Source organism: Triticum urartu, chromosome 2, assembly GCF_003073215.2.
Source record: "Triticum urartu cultivar G1812 chromosome 2, Tu2.1, whole genome shotgun sequence".
NCBI classification, from domain to species: Eukaryota; Viridiplantae; Streptophyta; class Magnoliopsida; order Poales; family Poaceae; genus Triticum; species Triticum urartu.
The window spans coordinates 516,787,175-516,802,992 of NC_053023.1; the positions used below are offsets into that span (position 1 = coordinate 516,787,175).

The 15,818-nt window shown below is 47.3% G+C and overlaps 1 protein-coding gene across 2 annotated transcripts; it reads right to left on the minus strand.

The window, feature by feature from the left end:
• Positions 1-5,740: 5,740 nt before the first annotated feature.
• On the minus strand, positions 5,741-14,205 carry LOC125538387 (chloride channel protein CLC-c-like). 2 transcript variants are annotated; one of them, XM_048701641.1, is made up of 8 exons: positions 13,945-14,205; positions 10,686-11,028; positions 9,854-10,054; positions 9,535-9,712; positions 8,477-8,739; positions 7,429-7,698; positions 6,212-7,343; positions 5,741-6,040 (listed from the first exon to the last, which is right to left on the minus strand). In XM_048701641.1, exons 2-8 carry the CDS (start codon positions 10,964-10,966, stop codon positions 5,951-5,953), a joined length of 2,415 nt encoding a protein of 804 aa, XP_048557598.1. In that variant the 5' UTR covers positions 10,967-11,028; positions 13,945-14,205; the 3' UTR covers positions 5,741-5,950. The 2 variants fall into 2 exon arrangements, with proteins under 2 accessions (XP_048557598.1, XP_048557599.1); XM_048701642.1 differs by having other exon boundaries at positions 10,686-11,053.
• Between the last annotated feature and the right edge of the window lie 1,613 nt (positions 14,206-15,818).

Below are 15,818 nucleotides of genomic sequence, written 5' to 3' on the forward strand. Positions count from 1 at the left end.
GAGAGTGGTGTCTCCTAGATTGGCTAGGTGTCACTTGGGAGCCTCCAACAAGATTGTGGAGTTGAACCAAGGAGTTTGTAAGGGCAAGGAGATCGCCTACTTCGTGAAGATCTACCGCTAGTGAGGCAAGTCCTCGTGGGCGATGGCCATGATGGAATAGACAAGGTTGCTTCTTCGTGGACCCTTCATGGGTGGAGCCCTCCGTGGACTCGCGCAACCGTTACCCTCCGTGGGTTGAAGTCTCCATCAACGTGGATGTACGATAGCACCACCTATCGGAACCACGACAAAAACCTCTGTGTCTCCAATTGCGTTTGAATACTCCAAACCCTTCTCCTTACATTCTTGCAAGTTGCATGCTTTACTTTCCGCTGCTCATATACTCATTGCATGCTTGCTTGATATGTATTGTGTTTGTTAAACTTGTTCTTAAACTCCACTTAAACTTAAGAATATTAAAAACTGCAACTTTTGGCACTTAGTGTCTAATCACCCCCCTCTAGACACCTCTTCTCGATCCTTTCACGGAGGAACACTTTGTGTGCTACCAAACGTCACAACGTAACTGGGTGATTATAAAGGTGCTCTACAGGTGTCTCCGATGGTGTTCGTGGAGTTGGCATAGATCAAGAATAGGATTTGTCACTCTGATTGTTGGAGAGGTATCTCTGGGCCTCTCGGTAATGCATATCACTATAAGCCTTGCAAGCAATGTGACTAATGAGTTAGTTGTGGTATAGTGCATTACAGAACGAGTAAAGAGACTTGCTGGTAACGAGATTGAGCTAGGTATTGAGATACCGACGATCGAATCTCGAGCAAGTAACATACCGATGACAAAGGGAACAACGTATGTTGTTATGCGGTTTGACCGATAAAGATCTTCATAGAATATGTAGGAACCAATATGAGCATCCAGATTCCGCTATTGGTTATTGATCGGAGACATGTCTCGGTCATGTCTACATAGTTCTCGAACCCATAGAGTCCGCACGCTTAAAGTTCCGTGATGATCGGTATTATGAGTTTATATGTTTATATGTACCGAAGGTAGTTCAGAGTCGCGGATATGATCACGGACATGACGAGGAGTCTCGAAATGGTCAAGACATAAAGATTGATATATTGGAAGCCTACATTTGGACATCGGAAGAGTTCCGGGTGAAATCGGGATTTTACCGGAGTGCCAGAGGGGTTACCGGAACCCCTCGGGGGTTAATGGGCCTTGTTGGGTCCTAGTGGAGACAGAGAGGGCCGGCCAGGGCAGGCCGCGCGCCCCTCCCCCTCTGGTCCAAATTGGACTAGGAAAGGGGGAGGGCCGGCGCCCCCCTTTCCTTCTCCTTCTCCCCCTTCCTTTCCCCCTCCTAGTAGGAGTAGGAAAGAGGGGAGTCCTACTCCTACTAGGAGGAGGACTCCTCCTCCTGGCGCGCCCTACAGGGCCGGCCGGCCTCCCCCTTGCTCCTTTATATACGGGGGCAGGGGGCACCCTAGAACACACAAGTTGATCATTGATCTCTCCCAGCCGTGTGCGGTGCCCCCCTCCACCATAATCCACCTCGGTCATATTGTAGCGGTGCTTAGACGAAGCCCTGCGTCAGTAGCTTCATCAACATCGTCAGCACGCCGTCGTGCTGACGAAACTCTCCCTCGAGCTCTACTGGATCATGAGTTCACGGGACGTCACCGAGCTGAACGTGTGCTGAACGCGGAGGTGTCGTACGTTCGGTACTGAGGATCGGTCGATCGTGAAGACATACGACTACATCAACCACGTTGTCATAACACTTCCGCTTAACGGTCTACGAGGGTACGTGGACGACACTCTCCCCTCTCGTTGCTATGCATCACCATGATCTTGCGTGTTCGTAGGAATTTTTTTGAAATTACTACGTTCCCCAACACCAAGGGGGAAGCATACCAGCCCACAAGGGGGTTGGCGCGCCCTTCCACCCCCTACTCACGCATCAAAGAGGGAGGGAAGTAAGGGGGAGGCGCCCTAAGGCAGCTAGCCCCCCTTTCCTTCCCCTCATGTTCAAATATGGAAGTGGGGCGGCTAGGCAGGCCTCTAGGGAAGCTGTCGGCCACTTCGAGGCGCCCTAGTGCTCCTCCTCTCCCCCCCTCCACCTATATATGTGTGGAGGGAGAGGGGCAACACATACCACGATCCCCAAGCCGTGTGCGGCGCCCCTCTCCCTCTAGTTCATCCTCGGTCATATTTTCGTAGTGCTCGGCGAAGCCCTGCGGAGATAGTTGCATCACCACTATCACCATGTCGTCGTGCTGCCGGAACTCATCTACTACTTCGCTCGTCTTGCTGGATTAGGAAGGCGAGGAAGTCATCGAGCTGAGCTGAACGCGGAGGTGTCGTACGTTCGGTACTTGATCGGGTTGATCGTGAAGATGTACGACTACATCAACCGCGTTGATAAACGCTTCCGCTTAATGGTCTACGAGGGTATGTAGACACTCTCTCTTCTCTCGTAGCTATGCATCTTCATGGATAGATCTTGCGTGTGCGTACATTTTTTTCTTTTCCATGCAACGTTCCCCAACACGTGGGGCCTAGGGCCTACATGTTTAGTCCCATCAAGAGGGATCGTGTGTATCAAAATGCACGGCGGTTAAGGCATAAACGTGGGAAAGCATGAGATTTACTGCCGCGTGGCGCAGTTGCTCTACTGTCGCTTCGCATTCCCCTTCCTATAAAAGGAGGGGGCGACGAGGGAGATGCATTTACGCTCTCTTTCTCCCCTGCCCTCATCTTTTCCTCGCGCCTCGAGCGCCAGCGCTAAGCTCTCAAGTCTCAACATTCCACGCAAACCGCAATACCCCCAACCATCCCAACATAACCGGTGATCGTCAGCAGTGGAAACTAGCTGACGTAGGCAAGGCCCCTACTCTGGCGCCCAAGGTGGCATTTGTCACCAAGGGTAAGTGGAAGCTTTGCACGATGAAGAAGAAGGTGAAGAAGAAGAAGACCACAACATTAGGCCGGGAACAACCAAACGTCATGTTTTGCATCTCCACATTCATAATTGTCGACTCTTCTCAATCTAACACCATGTATCAAACAACTCATGATGCAATGCATGCAATCAAATGAAATGCAAACATGGTTTATAGCTTGTATTACCTCGGGCAGTCTTTACCGAGCCACATAAACAAAACATGCAACTTTGTAAAAAGTTCATGTATTATTTTTTTTCCCAAATCCAATAAAAAGTTCACAAAAAATGAAAGAACTTCGTAAGTTTGAAAAATCTCATGAATTTGGAACAAGTTCACAAATTTAAGAAAAGTTCATGAATTTGAAAATAGTTCACAATTTTAAAAAGTTCACTAAACGAAAATGTTCAAGAGTTATAAAAATGTTCATAAAGGTTAAAAATGTTCACATTTTTTAAAATAGTTCACAGATTTAGAAAATTGAAATTTAAGAAAGATCACTCATTTGAAAAATGAATAAATAAAAATTAAAAATATAAAAAAGGAAAACCGTGTAAACCCCATGCCTGGGAAAATCGCAAGGACAAAAAAACTACATGGGCTGGATTCACCACATACTACTGAGAGGCGTGTGCCGCGGGGATCCTATACGGCGCTTAGGGCGCTCGCGATCGAGGTAGCGCGTACCCCTCGCAGCACGGGTGTCTTATGGGCCGGCCCGTTTTCCTCTTTCTTTTTTCTTTTTTCGTTTTTTGTTTTCTTTTTTTCTTTTCCTTTTTATTTCACTTTTTTCTTATTTAATTTTTCAACTTTTTTTCGAATTTTCTTTTCAAATTCAAGAACATTTTTTTGTTCATTGAATTCAACAAATGTTCATCAATTCAAATTTTGTTCATCTATTTTTCAGAAAAAATGTTATAGAATACAAATTTTGTCCATCAAGTTCAAAAAATGTTCATCGGATTCAAAATCTGTTCATCAAAGACCAAATAATGTTCATCATTGTTGAAAAACGCTCATAAAAATATGTTCATCGCATTAAATTTTTGTTCATCGGTATTTAAAAAATGTTCATCAAAATTCAAGTATTTAAAATGTGTTCATCAAATTCTAAATTTGTTCAGCGTTTTCAAAAGATGTTCATTCTTTTGAATCACAAACATTTTTTAATTCAAGAACTGTTTTTTTTTACAATTCACAATTAACAATGTTTTGAAATTTCAGTTTTTGAATTTTTGAATCATGCTCTACCAGCGGGGGGTCCCCCATGTTTTATTCTACATTTGGCGAATCATGCTCTACCAGCGGGCAGTGGCCGGTACATATATGCATACGGTGACTGGTACTCCCTCCGTTCGGAAATACTCGTCCTAGAAATGGTTGTATCTAGACTTGTTTTAGTTTTAGATACAACCATTTCTAAGACAAGTATTTCCGAACGGAGGGAGTATATTCTTAGGATGGGGCGCCTAAAAGGAATGACACATGCGACATACATGTCCCAAGTTATTTATTACAGTAGAAAGGAGATCTGTCAATTTTGAAGAACTCGCTACGACGAGACATCAAAGCAATAACAACAACAACAACAACAACAACAAAAAGACGTACCAAGATTATCGTCTAGCTAAGCTAAGACTAGGGGTGTGTATTTGGAGTCGTCGGCTAGCCAGAAAGGGTAGCCGATTTTTCTGAATAGAAATCATAGTACTATCATAGCATGTTCAGAATGCATGAATTTTGCGGTAACTAGTAGAGATTTATTCGTGTGTCATGTTCCTACGGATGTCTCATGCATTACAATGGTGAGCGGTGTGGGTGCACAAGAGAGCTAGCAAGCTTCTGTTAAACAAAGGGTAAAAAAAAGAGGCAAACTAAACTACTGCTTAAAAACTAGTGAGAGATCAATAACAGGGGAAGAGCAACGGGTCACCTCAGCACCAAGAGACCAACACAAACAGGAAAAGAAAATGCAAAGATAGCCTGCCTTGCTTGCAAGGCAAGGTACATGCCTCCTCCCACACAAATGCACCACAATCCTTCCCCTTTTCTCTCTCAACTCTTCTCCCAAAGCACATTCGTTGTATCCATACACATGTCATGTGTATGCACAATCTCATGTCAAACATGATGGCCTGCACTGCAGCTGACACAAAGATCGGAGAGAACAAACCGACCAAAAGCCCAAAAGGTTTCCACAGGCACAAAATCTGATTTAATACTAGCACCAAAGCTGTTGAGGAGTTTGTGCATAAAGTTCAAAAAAAAAGTTCTTGGCATTTGCCACGCCTGATGCCTCGCACAAAAAAGAAAAGAAGGAAAAGCAACTAGCGGCGAGAGACACTACTAGCAAGCAATGACCGCACCTGCTGCTGGAATCAATAGAGGCAGCATCATGGTGCTCTGCCTGTCACTGTTCCCCCTTTCCGTTCATCGGTTCATGTCCGGGGTCGCCCTACCCGCCACTGGCCTGTGGGCCAACGGAGCTCCGGTGGTCAGGTCAGCAGTAGGTGCCACCGGAGTCGCTGTGGAAAGGAGGATCCCGGCGATCCTGCTGCAAGAACCAACACCAGCATGTGACAGCAACAAACGAGGCGCCACCCCACTGGCGTGTGGACAGCCAGCCAGCGCGTTTGGAAGCAGCTGCATTTCCTTGGTCATGAATGAACACTAAGATTCAGATTTCAGAGCCTTGTCGGCATCATTTTGTTCAGAAATCTCTATGGATAGCATTCTGCTACTACCGACAAGGTGTTGCGGTCCAAGTTACAGCAGGTGCATATGAGAAGATGTGTGAGGCAAAAGAGAGAACATGTACTGACAAGGAGAGGATTGTTTGTTACACAAGCTGCCAAAATGAAATCCACTCGACTGCTGATTGGGGAATCAGCTCTTTTTACAATAAATATATCAGATTGATTATTCCATGATCCAATGAAGCAGCACCTTCATGAGAAATAACAATACTGCAAGAAAATTTTGTGTGGCCTGCTGATTTTGCTTCTCAGTGTGACTTGCGGAGATTGGGGAACAGCCCATGGATATGCTCCGGCATCAGATCGTGCCTCGTGAGAATCCCAACAATAGGAAATCTCTGCATCGAAACAAGAAGAAAAAATTGTTAACGCCCTATAATTGGCAATAATAATATATCAGATACAGCTGCAGTATGAACCTCATATATCATGCAAACAAAAAAGTGCAATAGAATATTTAAGGATCTGGGGCATGTATGGTTATTATTATGGGGATAGAGAGGTCTCACCCCTGGGGTCTTTGGCACAACCAGCAGGTGTCTTAGCCCTAGTGCCCTGAACAGGACTGCAGCCTTTGCAAGCGACATTGTTTCGACCACCGTGTACGGCGAAGTGTTTGTGATTGGATGGAGATCCACATACATCTCCATTTCTTCCTCGGTGAAATCTAGGTCCTCGATTTTCATACCTTTCCCGGAACCAGGCTTTGCAAAGTCAAACGCACCAAATCTTCTGAGCACAAAGCTACCACTTGTTTTCACCTTCTCCTTCATGAAGTTCCTCCCACTCAGAAGAACCAACACATGTGACCTAAGCACCAGCCCAACCAGCTCCGGAGCTTCTGATACAGGCGGCTCGTCGACCACTGGGAACCCGTTGTGGCCCGTGATCCTTAACGCATGAACGATATTGCCCACCTTCTCAACACCCGAAAAGGAGATGAGTGGCCCAGACACAACATCACTAGCTACAAGGTGCCTCATGTACGGTTCAGCATGGGCCTCCATGAATGGCAAGCCTTTCATCACCACGATCTGGTCATACACACCTTTGTTGAAGCAATCGGCTATGGTCTTCGATATCAGGAGGACGAGCATGACCAAGGGGAGCATATGGAGCTCATTCGTGAGCTCCAGAAGGATCACGCAGACCGACACGGTCATTCTCATTGTTCCACCAAGGAAAGATGCGGCACCCAGCAGTGCAAAGAGGCCAGGGTCGATGTCAGACATGGGACCTAGAAGTGTCCCCACGATGCGCCCATATGTTGCCCCGGCAAGTATTACCGGGATAAAGAGACCAGATGGGACAGCAATACCATACGTCACGAGACCAAGGCAGTAGATGGCGATGAAGAAGACGAAAAGGCTAGACATGTGGAACTCATTTTCGGTACCACGGCTGAAGAGATTGCGGATGGCGTCGTCATTTGTGTTGAAGAAGAGTGATGCAAGACCATTGTAATGACCAGGCGGGCACTGGAAGCTCTTAAAATTTCCAGAGCGGCCAATGGTGGGGCATTCCTCCATCGAACCAACAGGGCATGGGGAGCACGCAGCAAGCCAAGGGAGCCCATAGGAGCATGCCGAAGTGATGATCGATATTGTGATGGTGAGAAGGATCTTTGATGGAGCACCTCTCCTGCATGGAAGCATGACAGTGTAAATGAGGTTTTTTGTTTTCAAACTGAGAGATAACTGGCAAAAGTACATGAATGTAAACTTACTCATTGATAATGCTGTAGACACGAAGAATCCTATCCAGGAGAAAGTTGAAAAGGCCTCCGAAGACGCCACCAATTACTCCAAGAATAATAATCGCGATGAGATCTTGAGTACCATATGATGGGACGTTCGAGCTAAGATCAAACATAATCAACCCTCCTTGACCAAAGAGACCACATTTTCCTTTACGACAGAACTCAATCAGGGCCCTCAACACTACTGCAACAACAGCAGTTGTAAAGAATGTTCTCCACAGAAGAGCACTTCGCCACCTGAATAAACAAAAGGAGAACCTTAGTCATGGGAAAATTTAAAAAGAAACGCAATAAAATGAACACGTTCACATAACAATCATATTAACCATGCATGAATGTGAAACAGAAGCAATACATTTGTATTATTTAACTACCTACTCCACATTCAACAGGACACATAAGGTTTACAAACCCATCCGATCAATAGCTTCTTCCACATTCAAATTCAAAATATGGAAAATTATAGATGTGAATAAGATTTTAAGTTTTTTATCTGAAATGTTATTTCACCTGAAGACCAACTCGAATTCGATAAATCAATAAATATAATATTTTGCCACTATATGTCTAATTAATTGGACAATTTTCTTGAAAAAATGTAAAATTGATGTTTCATTAGGTAAGCTCAAATTGCAAGCTAGTAGTTATGCAGATATCCAATTCGACCAGATCGAGTAGAAGTTCAAATTGAGTTTGTATTTGCCTTTTCATATGGATCAAATATCATTTGACCACTATCCAATTTGTTTTCACCCCTAGACCCATGTACTTCTTCCACAAAGAGGTTTATCCATTTTCAACTAATTGCCTTATCAGCATACCAACTTGTGGTCTGTACCATTTTAATGTCAGGTTTAGGTCGATGGACAATGCAGGTATTTTTTTTAACTATTCGATTTGTAGTTTCAAAGTGGTAACCAGAAACACGGTTATAAAAAATTTAGAGCACATTTGACAAGATTATCATCTACATTAAGGTATGAATGAACAGCTTGAGAAGGGAAAGAGGTGCTACCATGATGCTGCTTCCTCGAGAGCAAAGAGTACACCACCAACAGGTGCACGAAATGCGGCTGCCACTCCAGCTGCTGCACCACATGTAATCAAATCTCGTCTATCCCTATCATTCTTGAAATATTTCAGCCAATTCCATGTGAGATGGTACTTGCGTGATCCCCCCTGACCAAGCAAGTTGGCAATGCATGCCCCTGTATGCACCATGGGACCTTCTTTTCCAAGTACAAATCCACCTGAAACTCCAAGTATTGAACCAAATATCTGCAGCGGAATTGAAGAAAGTTATGAGAACAACATAATTTGACTCTGTATACAATTAGAAACAACTGTTTGTATTGGTCCAATGATTTGCCAGCTGGTTATACTCCATCACTTTATTCTGAAGTTATCAACCATATGCGCTGCAACTGAATCTTTTCTCTCTTCAGAGTTCCACAAATGACAAGCTGTGGAAAGTAGTGGGTTTGCCTTTGGCATCACAAATCTGAAGAAATCTCAACAATGAGACCATAGGAATTTTCTAAAGTTTCTGACAAAACTAAAACGGAAATAAAATAATGATGAGTGTCCTCATGTAACAGATGTCTTGTCCGGAATGGCCTACAGGCTACAGCCATAAGATAAAGGATGCTGCAGAGTTTCAACTATAGATTAATTTTCCAAGTTATTTTATTTCTGTAGCAGATAGGATTTTGCTTATCATATGAAGGACTGTAAGCAGCAGTTTAGGCAAATCACTACAGCTGGAAAGAAATCATGGATGGTACCATATAATCTCTGACTGCTCGTCAAAAATTCTGAAACCTAATACCTCCAAAGACAGAATTACTTGTTTGAGATTTCAGAACGTCGCTATTTCCTTTCCTATACTACCTAGTAGTAGCACTGAAAAGGTATCATAGGTTCTGTGACAAGCATGCAAATCATTTCATAGGTAAGGATGCAAATTCCAGCAATGATCCAAGTAATCTAATGAGATAAGCTAGAATAATTCTTTTAACATAATGTAGGTATTACTCAAAACGTAATAAAGCATGAATCTGAGTTAAATCTTACCTTCACAAAGAGTGTGCTGGGAGCTAAAATAGAGTAAGCATCAACTCCGTTAAGATATGCTTTAACTTCAGGGATGCCAGACCCAGCAGCAGCTGGTGCTATGTAAGCGCATAGTGCTGCAGCAGTGGCTCCCAAGACTAGATTGCAGCCTCCATATGCCAAAAATGCTGTGAAGTACCTGCACTGGAAGCAGCACGCAATCGACAACTTCACATTACTCCATTGCTGCAAAGTGCAAACAGTATGGGGAAACAACATGCTAATGTATTTAAACTAGACCTTATGGTAAAACAGCAAAAGCACCGGAGTGAAGCTTTACCTCTTCTGGAGCATAAGATCACCTGTGAGCACCAATTTGAATCCAGCAATATTCTCGACTGCAAGGTTGTTGAAGAAGCCAACAAGCCCAGTCAACAAGCCAATAAGCAGAACTAACGCCCATTTGAGAACAACATACTGAAATATCTGGTTCTTCTTTCTCGATCGCCAGTCTTGCTTGAAAAGATCATTCTCCACAATTCTGAAACACACAGCACAGTGTTTTCAGAGCGCAAGTAATGAAACAAGCCTACCGAAGTACGTATACGGTATTACCATGTGCATTTTTGCACGCCACATTATTTTTTCCCCTTGAGAATTCAATCGTCGAACTTATGCAACAGCCCTCTTTTTTTCACATTATTGTCATCTTATATAGTTTTGCACATTGCAGTCAGTGAATAAACATCTAAATTCATCAAAACTTTGATACATAAACAAATTACTGCTTGCTTGTGTAAATGGACTACAACTCCCCATTTTACCCCCTTTTCTTCAATGATAGCTTTGTGGTTTGTGCAATCGGCTCGACACTTAATGAGTGTTACTCGAAGTAGTACGTTCCTAGGATTGCATTCGAAAGAAAAATCCTGGCGTTGGACAGGTAAAGAACCTTATAATAATCCTAGATGACAGTATCCGCGTTCTTTAAAATAAAAAGTAGAGAGTTTAAAAAAAGTACAGTTCTGTATATACAAGACAAAAGGGATCACGCTTTCGGAAGGATAACGTATTCCCCTTGGGAATTCAGCAGAAGATGCTAACGAACTTCCGTGCGTTCAAGTCAAACATTAAAATTAGTGGAGACGGGGAGGGGGGAGAGGGGCGCTTACTCGTAGTCGAGGCTCTCGATGGCGAAGACGTTGGCCCCGACGATGGCGATCTGGGAGGTGGTGTTCATGGTGCGCTTCCGCAGCAGCCGCTCGCGCGGGCCGTCGTCGTCGTCGTAGCGCAGCAGCGCGTCGGACGAGGCGTACCTCCCCGCGCCGCGCCACCCGCCGCCGTCCATGCTCTCTATGTCGTAGTTGAAGCTGCCCTCCCGCTCCGGCAGCGGCGACGGCGGCGGCGGCTGGTGCTGGTTGGAGTTGGAATGCGGCGCGTGGTCGCCGTCCATTCTTGCTTCCTAGCCGTCCGCGCCTTGCTGCTTGCTGACGCTTGCCTCCTCTCCTTGGGTCCCTGCGCTTTATGGGAGGCGCGTGAGCTACAGAAATGGTAGCGAGTGAAAGCGCGAAACAATAAATAAAAAAGGAAGGGCGCGGGGGATTAAATCAGGCCGAAATCGTATCAGTGGAGCTTCTTCTATCTGTCTACAGCATGTGAAAAAATCTGGGGGAAAATAAAATCTTAGATCCGTCTGGAGCACACGTGTTCCACGTGACTTTGACAGAAACCCAATGGCGAATCCTTCGGGTTTTTTTTCTGGTGGGAATTTATTTCTTTTCTTTTGCTGCGAGAAGAACAAGAAAATTTCCGAAACCGATGGAGCAGGAAACGGACGGGCCATCGCGCTGGCGAACCAGCGAGGGCCAGCGGACAAGCGCTGCGCATTTTATGGGCGGCCCTGGGCCCTGGGCCCTGGCACGCGCACGCCGGCCACGGCCAGCGAGCGACGCTGCTGTCGCCGCGGCCTTCCGTCGAGATGCAAAGAAAGCCGTTCACAGGCATCATGCCGGCCCCCCGCGTGTTGTTTGACGAAATGCCAAACTCAACGCCGACGGTGGACGACCCCTTCTACAACCAGTACATGGAGAACATGATCTTTCAGGGTGGGCATGGCCGTGCCTACGACCCCGATGAGACCCAAAGTCAGGATGGCCGCGCCCAGTACGTGCCCGATGAAGAGGCCGACGACGTCAAGGCCAGGCAGAGGCAGCTCGACATCGAGGCCACCAATGCCGCCACCAAAGCGAAGGAGGTGGCCCTTGCGATCATGAGCGTGGACTTGTCGAAGATGAGCGACAAGACGAGGGCCTGGTTCGAGGCCAAGCAGAAGGAGATGCTCGACGCCGAAGGCCTGAACCAGGTCGTCCGATTGGCGTGGCCGTTCTTTTTGGAGGCTGGCATGGGTGCCGCCCGCCCGCTGGGCCGCTGGCAGTGTGCCGGCGAAAAAACATTCATTTTGGAGGCCGGCTGTGTTGCCGGCTGCTGGCTGTGTTGCCGATGAGGACAACTATTCATTTTGGAGGCTGACTGTGTTGCCTGCCGCTGGCTGTGTTGCCAGCGATGGTCGTGTAGGCCGCTGGCTTTGTTGCCGGCGTGATGAACTAGGGTCGTGAACTGGGGCTTGGCATTTGAAACGTCCTTTTTTTTTTAAATAGACGCAGACAGAATGGGGCAAAAGGATGCGGCCGCGCGCTGGGCGCACGGCCACCGCATTTCAAGACAGGTCCGGACACGATCCCAAATCCCTATCCGAAGGGACAAAAACCGGACAAAACGGACGTTCGTTTGGGATCGCGCGATGGAGTTGGCCTAATTATCAGGTGCTCTCTGGCAGGTAATAAACGGGCGGAAAAGAAGAGAAAATATGTGAAGCTCACGATGCCCGCCGGTAGGGAAGAAAACAACGGGCGCTGGTGGGCCCGCCTAGCTTGCCGGTGATATCCGGTGCAGGCGAGAGAGAGGTACTCCTCCACTATTCATTCAGATAAAGACGCCGGCTGTCTGTCTCTTGTATGGGTCTGTACTGGTTTCGCGCCAAACCGAAATCAAGTCGAGGAGAGGAGGTAACCTAGTTATGGCGACATGGGTTGAGATCACTGTTCACTGCCATTACAACGTCACGCACGTACGAGTCCATCTTAGCCATCCCCTAACAGAAGCAAAAGCCATTTTCTACGTCCGAAAGGGATGGAGTTCCATTCTTGCACACCGCCGCACGCCTGTCATTCTCAATTAAATTAAGGAGTCCTAAAAACAGGGTCAAATTGGCAGCCATACACTAGCGGCCTCCCAACTACTGTTGCACGTGTAAAGGCGGTGGATTCCCGCTTCAACGGGACGAATCGGGTTCGAGATCTTTCTTTCCAACGCCCGGAAGAGAAGAATAGGGTTCGAGTCCACACGTCGCGGCCAGCTTTGCCGCCCACTCACGGCTCATCTCATCATTGTTAACTCGATCCTCCAGTTGCCTTTCCGGATCGATCAATCAGCGGACTGTTTCGTTCATCTCCTTCATCTTTATCCTTCCCACATGTGGACAAGAGGACAAGAAAAGTCGCTCAAAAGAGAGCTAGGAGTAATCACATCCTACTATCTCTTTTTAATACTTCTATACGAACTCAGCTAATCCACTGCTCGGTATAGTAGATGTTATATAGAGTTCGATGACAAGGCTCAATCAAATGAGCAGGGCAACAGAATGCTACAAAAAGGGCACTAAGGTAACTTGCTGAATGTACGTGTTGCAACGTGTATAGTCTACCAATGTGCAGTAGAGGCAGCAGCAGAACGAGTTCTAGACCATGATGGCTGAGATATCTCCTGTAGAGAGAGAAAATAGACCATGTAGTTTTCTTTTCAGTTTTTGCTAGGTCTTAGTCTATACTATCTTCCTTTGATTTTGCATGGAGATTCGTATAATTTTTTTCAGTTTTTATTTTTACATCCTGTACTTCTTTTCAAATTTTGTGCCCCGTATGCTTTCCTATCACAATTTCACGTCACGCCGAGGCCATGAAGGGATGCACGAGGACAACTGAGAGGCTCGCCGTGTGGCTGGCACGTCGGGATCGAGCTTGGCCTTGTGTTTGTTTGCCGTTATTTCTGTTGTTGGGAGAAATTAAGCAGTACTAGCAGTTCTTAGATGACGTACGTAGAACACTTGTGGCCACACCCATCGCCCTATCTAATTCAAAAGATTACCAGCATATAACTCGAAGAAAAAAACTACCAGCAGCATCGACATAGCGTACTGCTCTTGGAGAATCAATGAGCATGGTCCGGGCATGAGCATGCTCGCCCCATCAGCATCCATCCATGTGCTAAGAAGTAACCGCAAGTTTGGACGGGAAACGAGAACGAATGGAATGCAAATTAACAAGCAGCGCAACAGGCGGCTCATGTGCTGCCCGAGATGGAGCTCGAGATTACCTGACGGCCTTGGTTCGACTCGGCGCCCCTTCGCCGCGAAGAATCGCCTGCTCTGCTCCTCCTCTCCCCTGCTTCTCCTCTGTGCTGGCGGAGACAGAAGAGTGCGTGACCCGCAACAAGAAGGCGCGGGGCGTACGGAAGCCCGTGGAGAAAGTGGAGGGAGGGAGGGAGGGAGAAGAAGAGAAGGCGGGACAAGTCACAAGTCAGGTGGCGGTATAAAAGAAAGAGACGCTAGAGACGATGGCGAGATCCAGAGCCGCGCCCATTGGCTGCCGCGCCGTTTCCCTCGCTTAATATATGCGCATCAAATGGCAGATCGTATATTGTTTCAGTGAAAAAATATATGAGAGGTTGGATACCTTCCCTTCCGACGCACTCGATCGCGGCTTTATCCGGGGCCGGCTCATCGGTGTTCCCAATCATGGCGCGGACGTGGGATCTGCTGCTGGCCTGCTGCGCTGCCCGGGAACGTGTCCCTCGTGGCGCCGCCGGGGCCCGCGGCCAGCACGGACGCGTGGGACGACTGATCGACGGCTGTGATCGACTGCACCGGCGCCCTGACCTGTCTGTGGTCTCTTTCGCTGTTTCTCGTCGGTGCTGTTCCTTCTTTTCTGGCTTCATAATTATCTGCAGTACTTTTCCTTCCGGCCTACGAGTAGATTGGTCGGCTTGATCGTTTCTGAGATAGGAGTACGACTGTGCTTGCCGACCACCGGCGCCGGGGCATCGTCGTCATGGGTACGTCGTGCATCACGGGCCGGGCGGCCTCCTTGATTATCAACCCGATGGGATGGTTTGCATGCATCACGGGGCGGCCTCATTGTCAAATTAAGCCTTGATACGGACGGCTCTTCTGTAGCAAGAGATAAAGATTCAAAGAAAGCAGCCAGAGGGATCTACAAGGTCAGAGAAACGCACGATGTTACTTTGCCTGAGCTACGAGGTAATCCCAGAAGCACCGGTCGCCGTAATGTCATATCATTACCTCAGGCAGAGACCAGAGGAATTTGGGAAAAACTTACCTTCAGCCGACCAATCTCGTGCGAGCGTCCGTCACCTCCGCGTCCTTTGGATTGACTCTTCATCATAGGGTCGAAAGCAAGCCCTTTTGTGTTCACGTTTTCTGCAATTGAGCCTTTGTTTCAGAAAAAGAGAGTTCGCAACTGGCCACCAAAGAGGGGTTAGATCCTGTAGTGGCGGACACCGTGCGACTGGGAGGGTGGCAACGACGAGGATTCCGGCCGGATCTTATCGGATCCGACGAGGATGGCATGTAGGGACGTCCAGGACTGGCAGGGGCTGAGACACGTGCGTCTGGGAGGGCGACGGCGGCGAGGTTTCCAGCCGGTTCTCGCCGGATCCGACGAGGACGCCGTGCAGGCAGGAGGCGGGGACGTCCGCGAGCGGCGGGGGCTCGGCTCTGCGAGGTCCGGCGGGGTTGGAGGCGATCTTCACAATGACGAGTCTCCGTCGGCGGCGGCCAAGGTTGGAAAAAGCGGTAGGCGTAAGCGAGGCGATTGGCCTTCGCCTAGTGCCTAGGCGGTGCCTAAGCGTCCTAGGTGCGGCCTAGGCAGTAATATAGTTTTTACTCGTAGTGTATTTTGTGATTATTATATGGGTGTTGATATTAGTTTAGGGCATATAAATAAGTTAATTACCGTCTAATGTCATTAGAATATAACCCGTTTGCCAAATCAGCATTGTATATGGCATGATTTCTTGCTTGGGTAGGTAATTCCTTGCTTGCCCTGCCTAGAGCTCCATTTATGCCCTAGGCGAGGCGTTTGGCCATTGCCTAGCGCCTAGGCGTGCCTAAGCGCCTCCTAGGCACTGTCTTTTCCAACAGAGGCGGCAGCGCAAGGGCGGGGACGTGC

Excerpts from the sequence above, each read along its gene's own strand:
- LOC125538387 (XM_048701641.1), bottom strand. The coding sequence starts at position 10,966 with ATGGACGGCGACCACGCGCCGCATTCCAACTCCAACCAGCACCAGCCG. Across the intron at positions 9,713-9,853 it reads GATCTTATGCTCCAGAAGAG|GTACTTCACAGCATTTTTGG; the intron begins GTAAAGCTTCAC and ends CTTCCAGTGCAG. Across the intron at positions 7,699-8,476 it reads CTCGAGGAAGCAGCATCATG|GTGGCGAAGTGCTCTTCTGT; the intron begins GTAGCACCTCTT and ends TTGTTTATTCAG.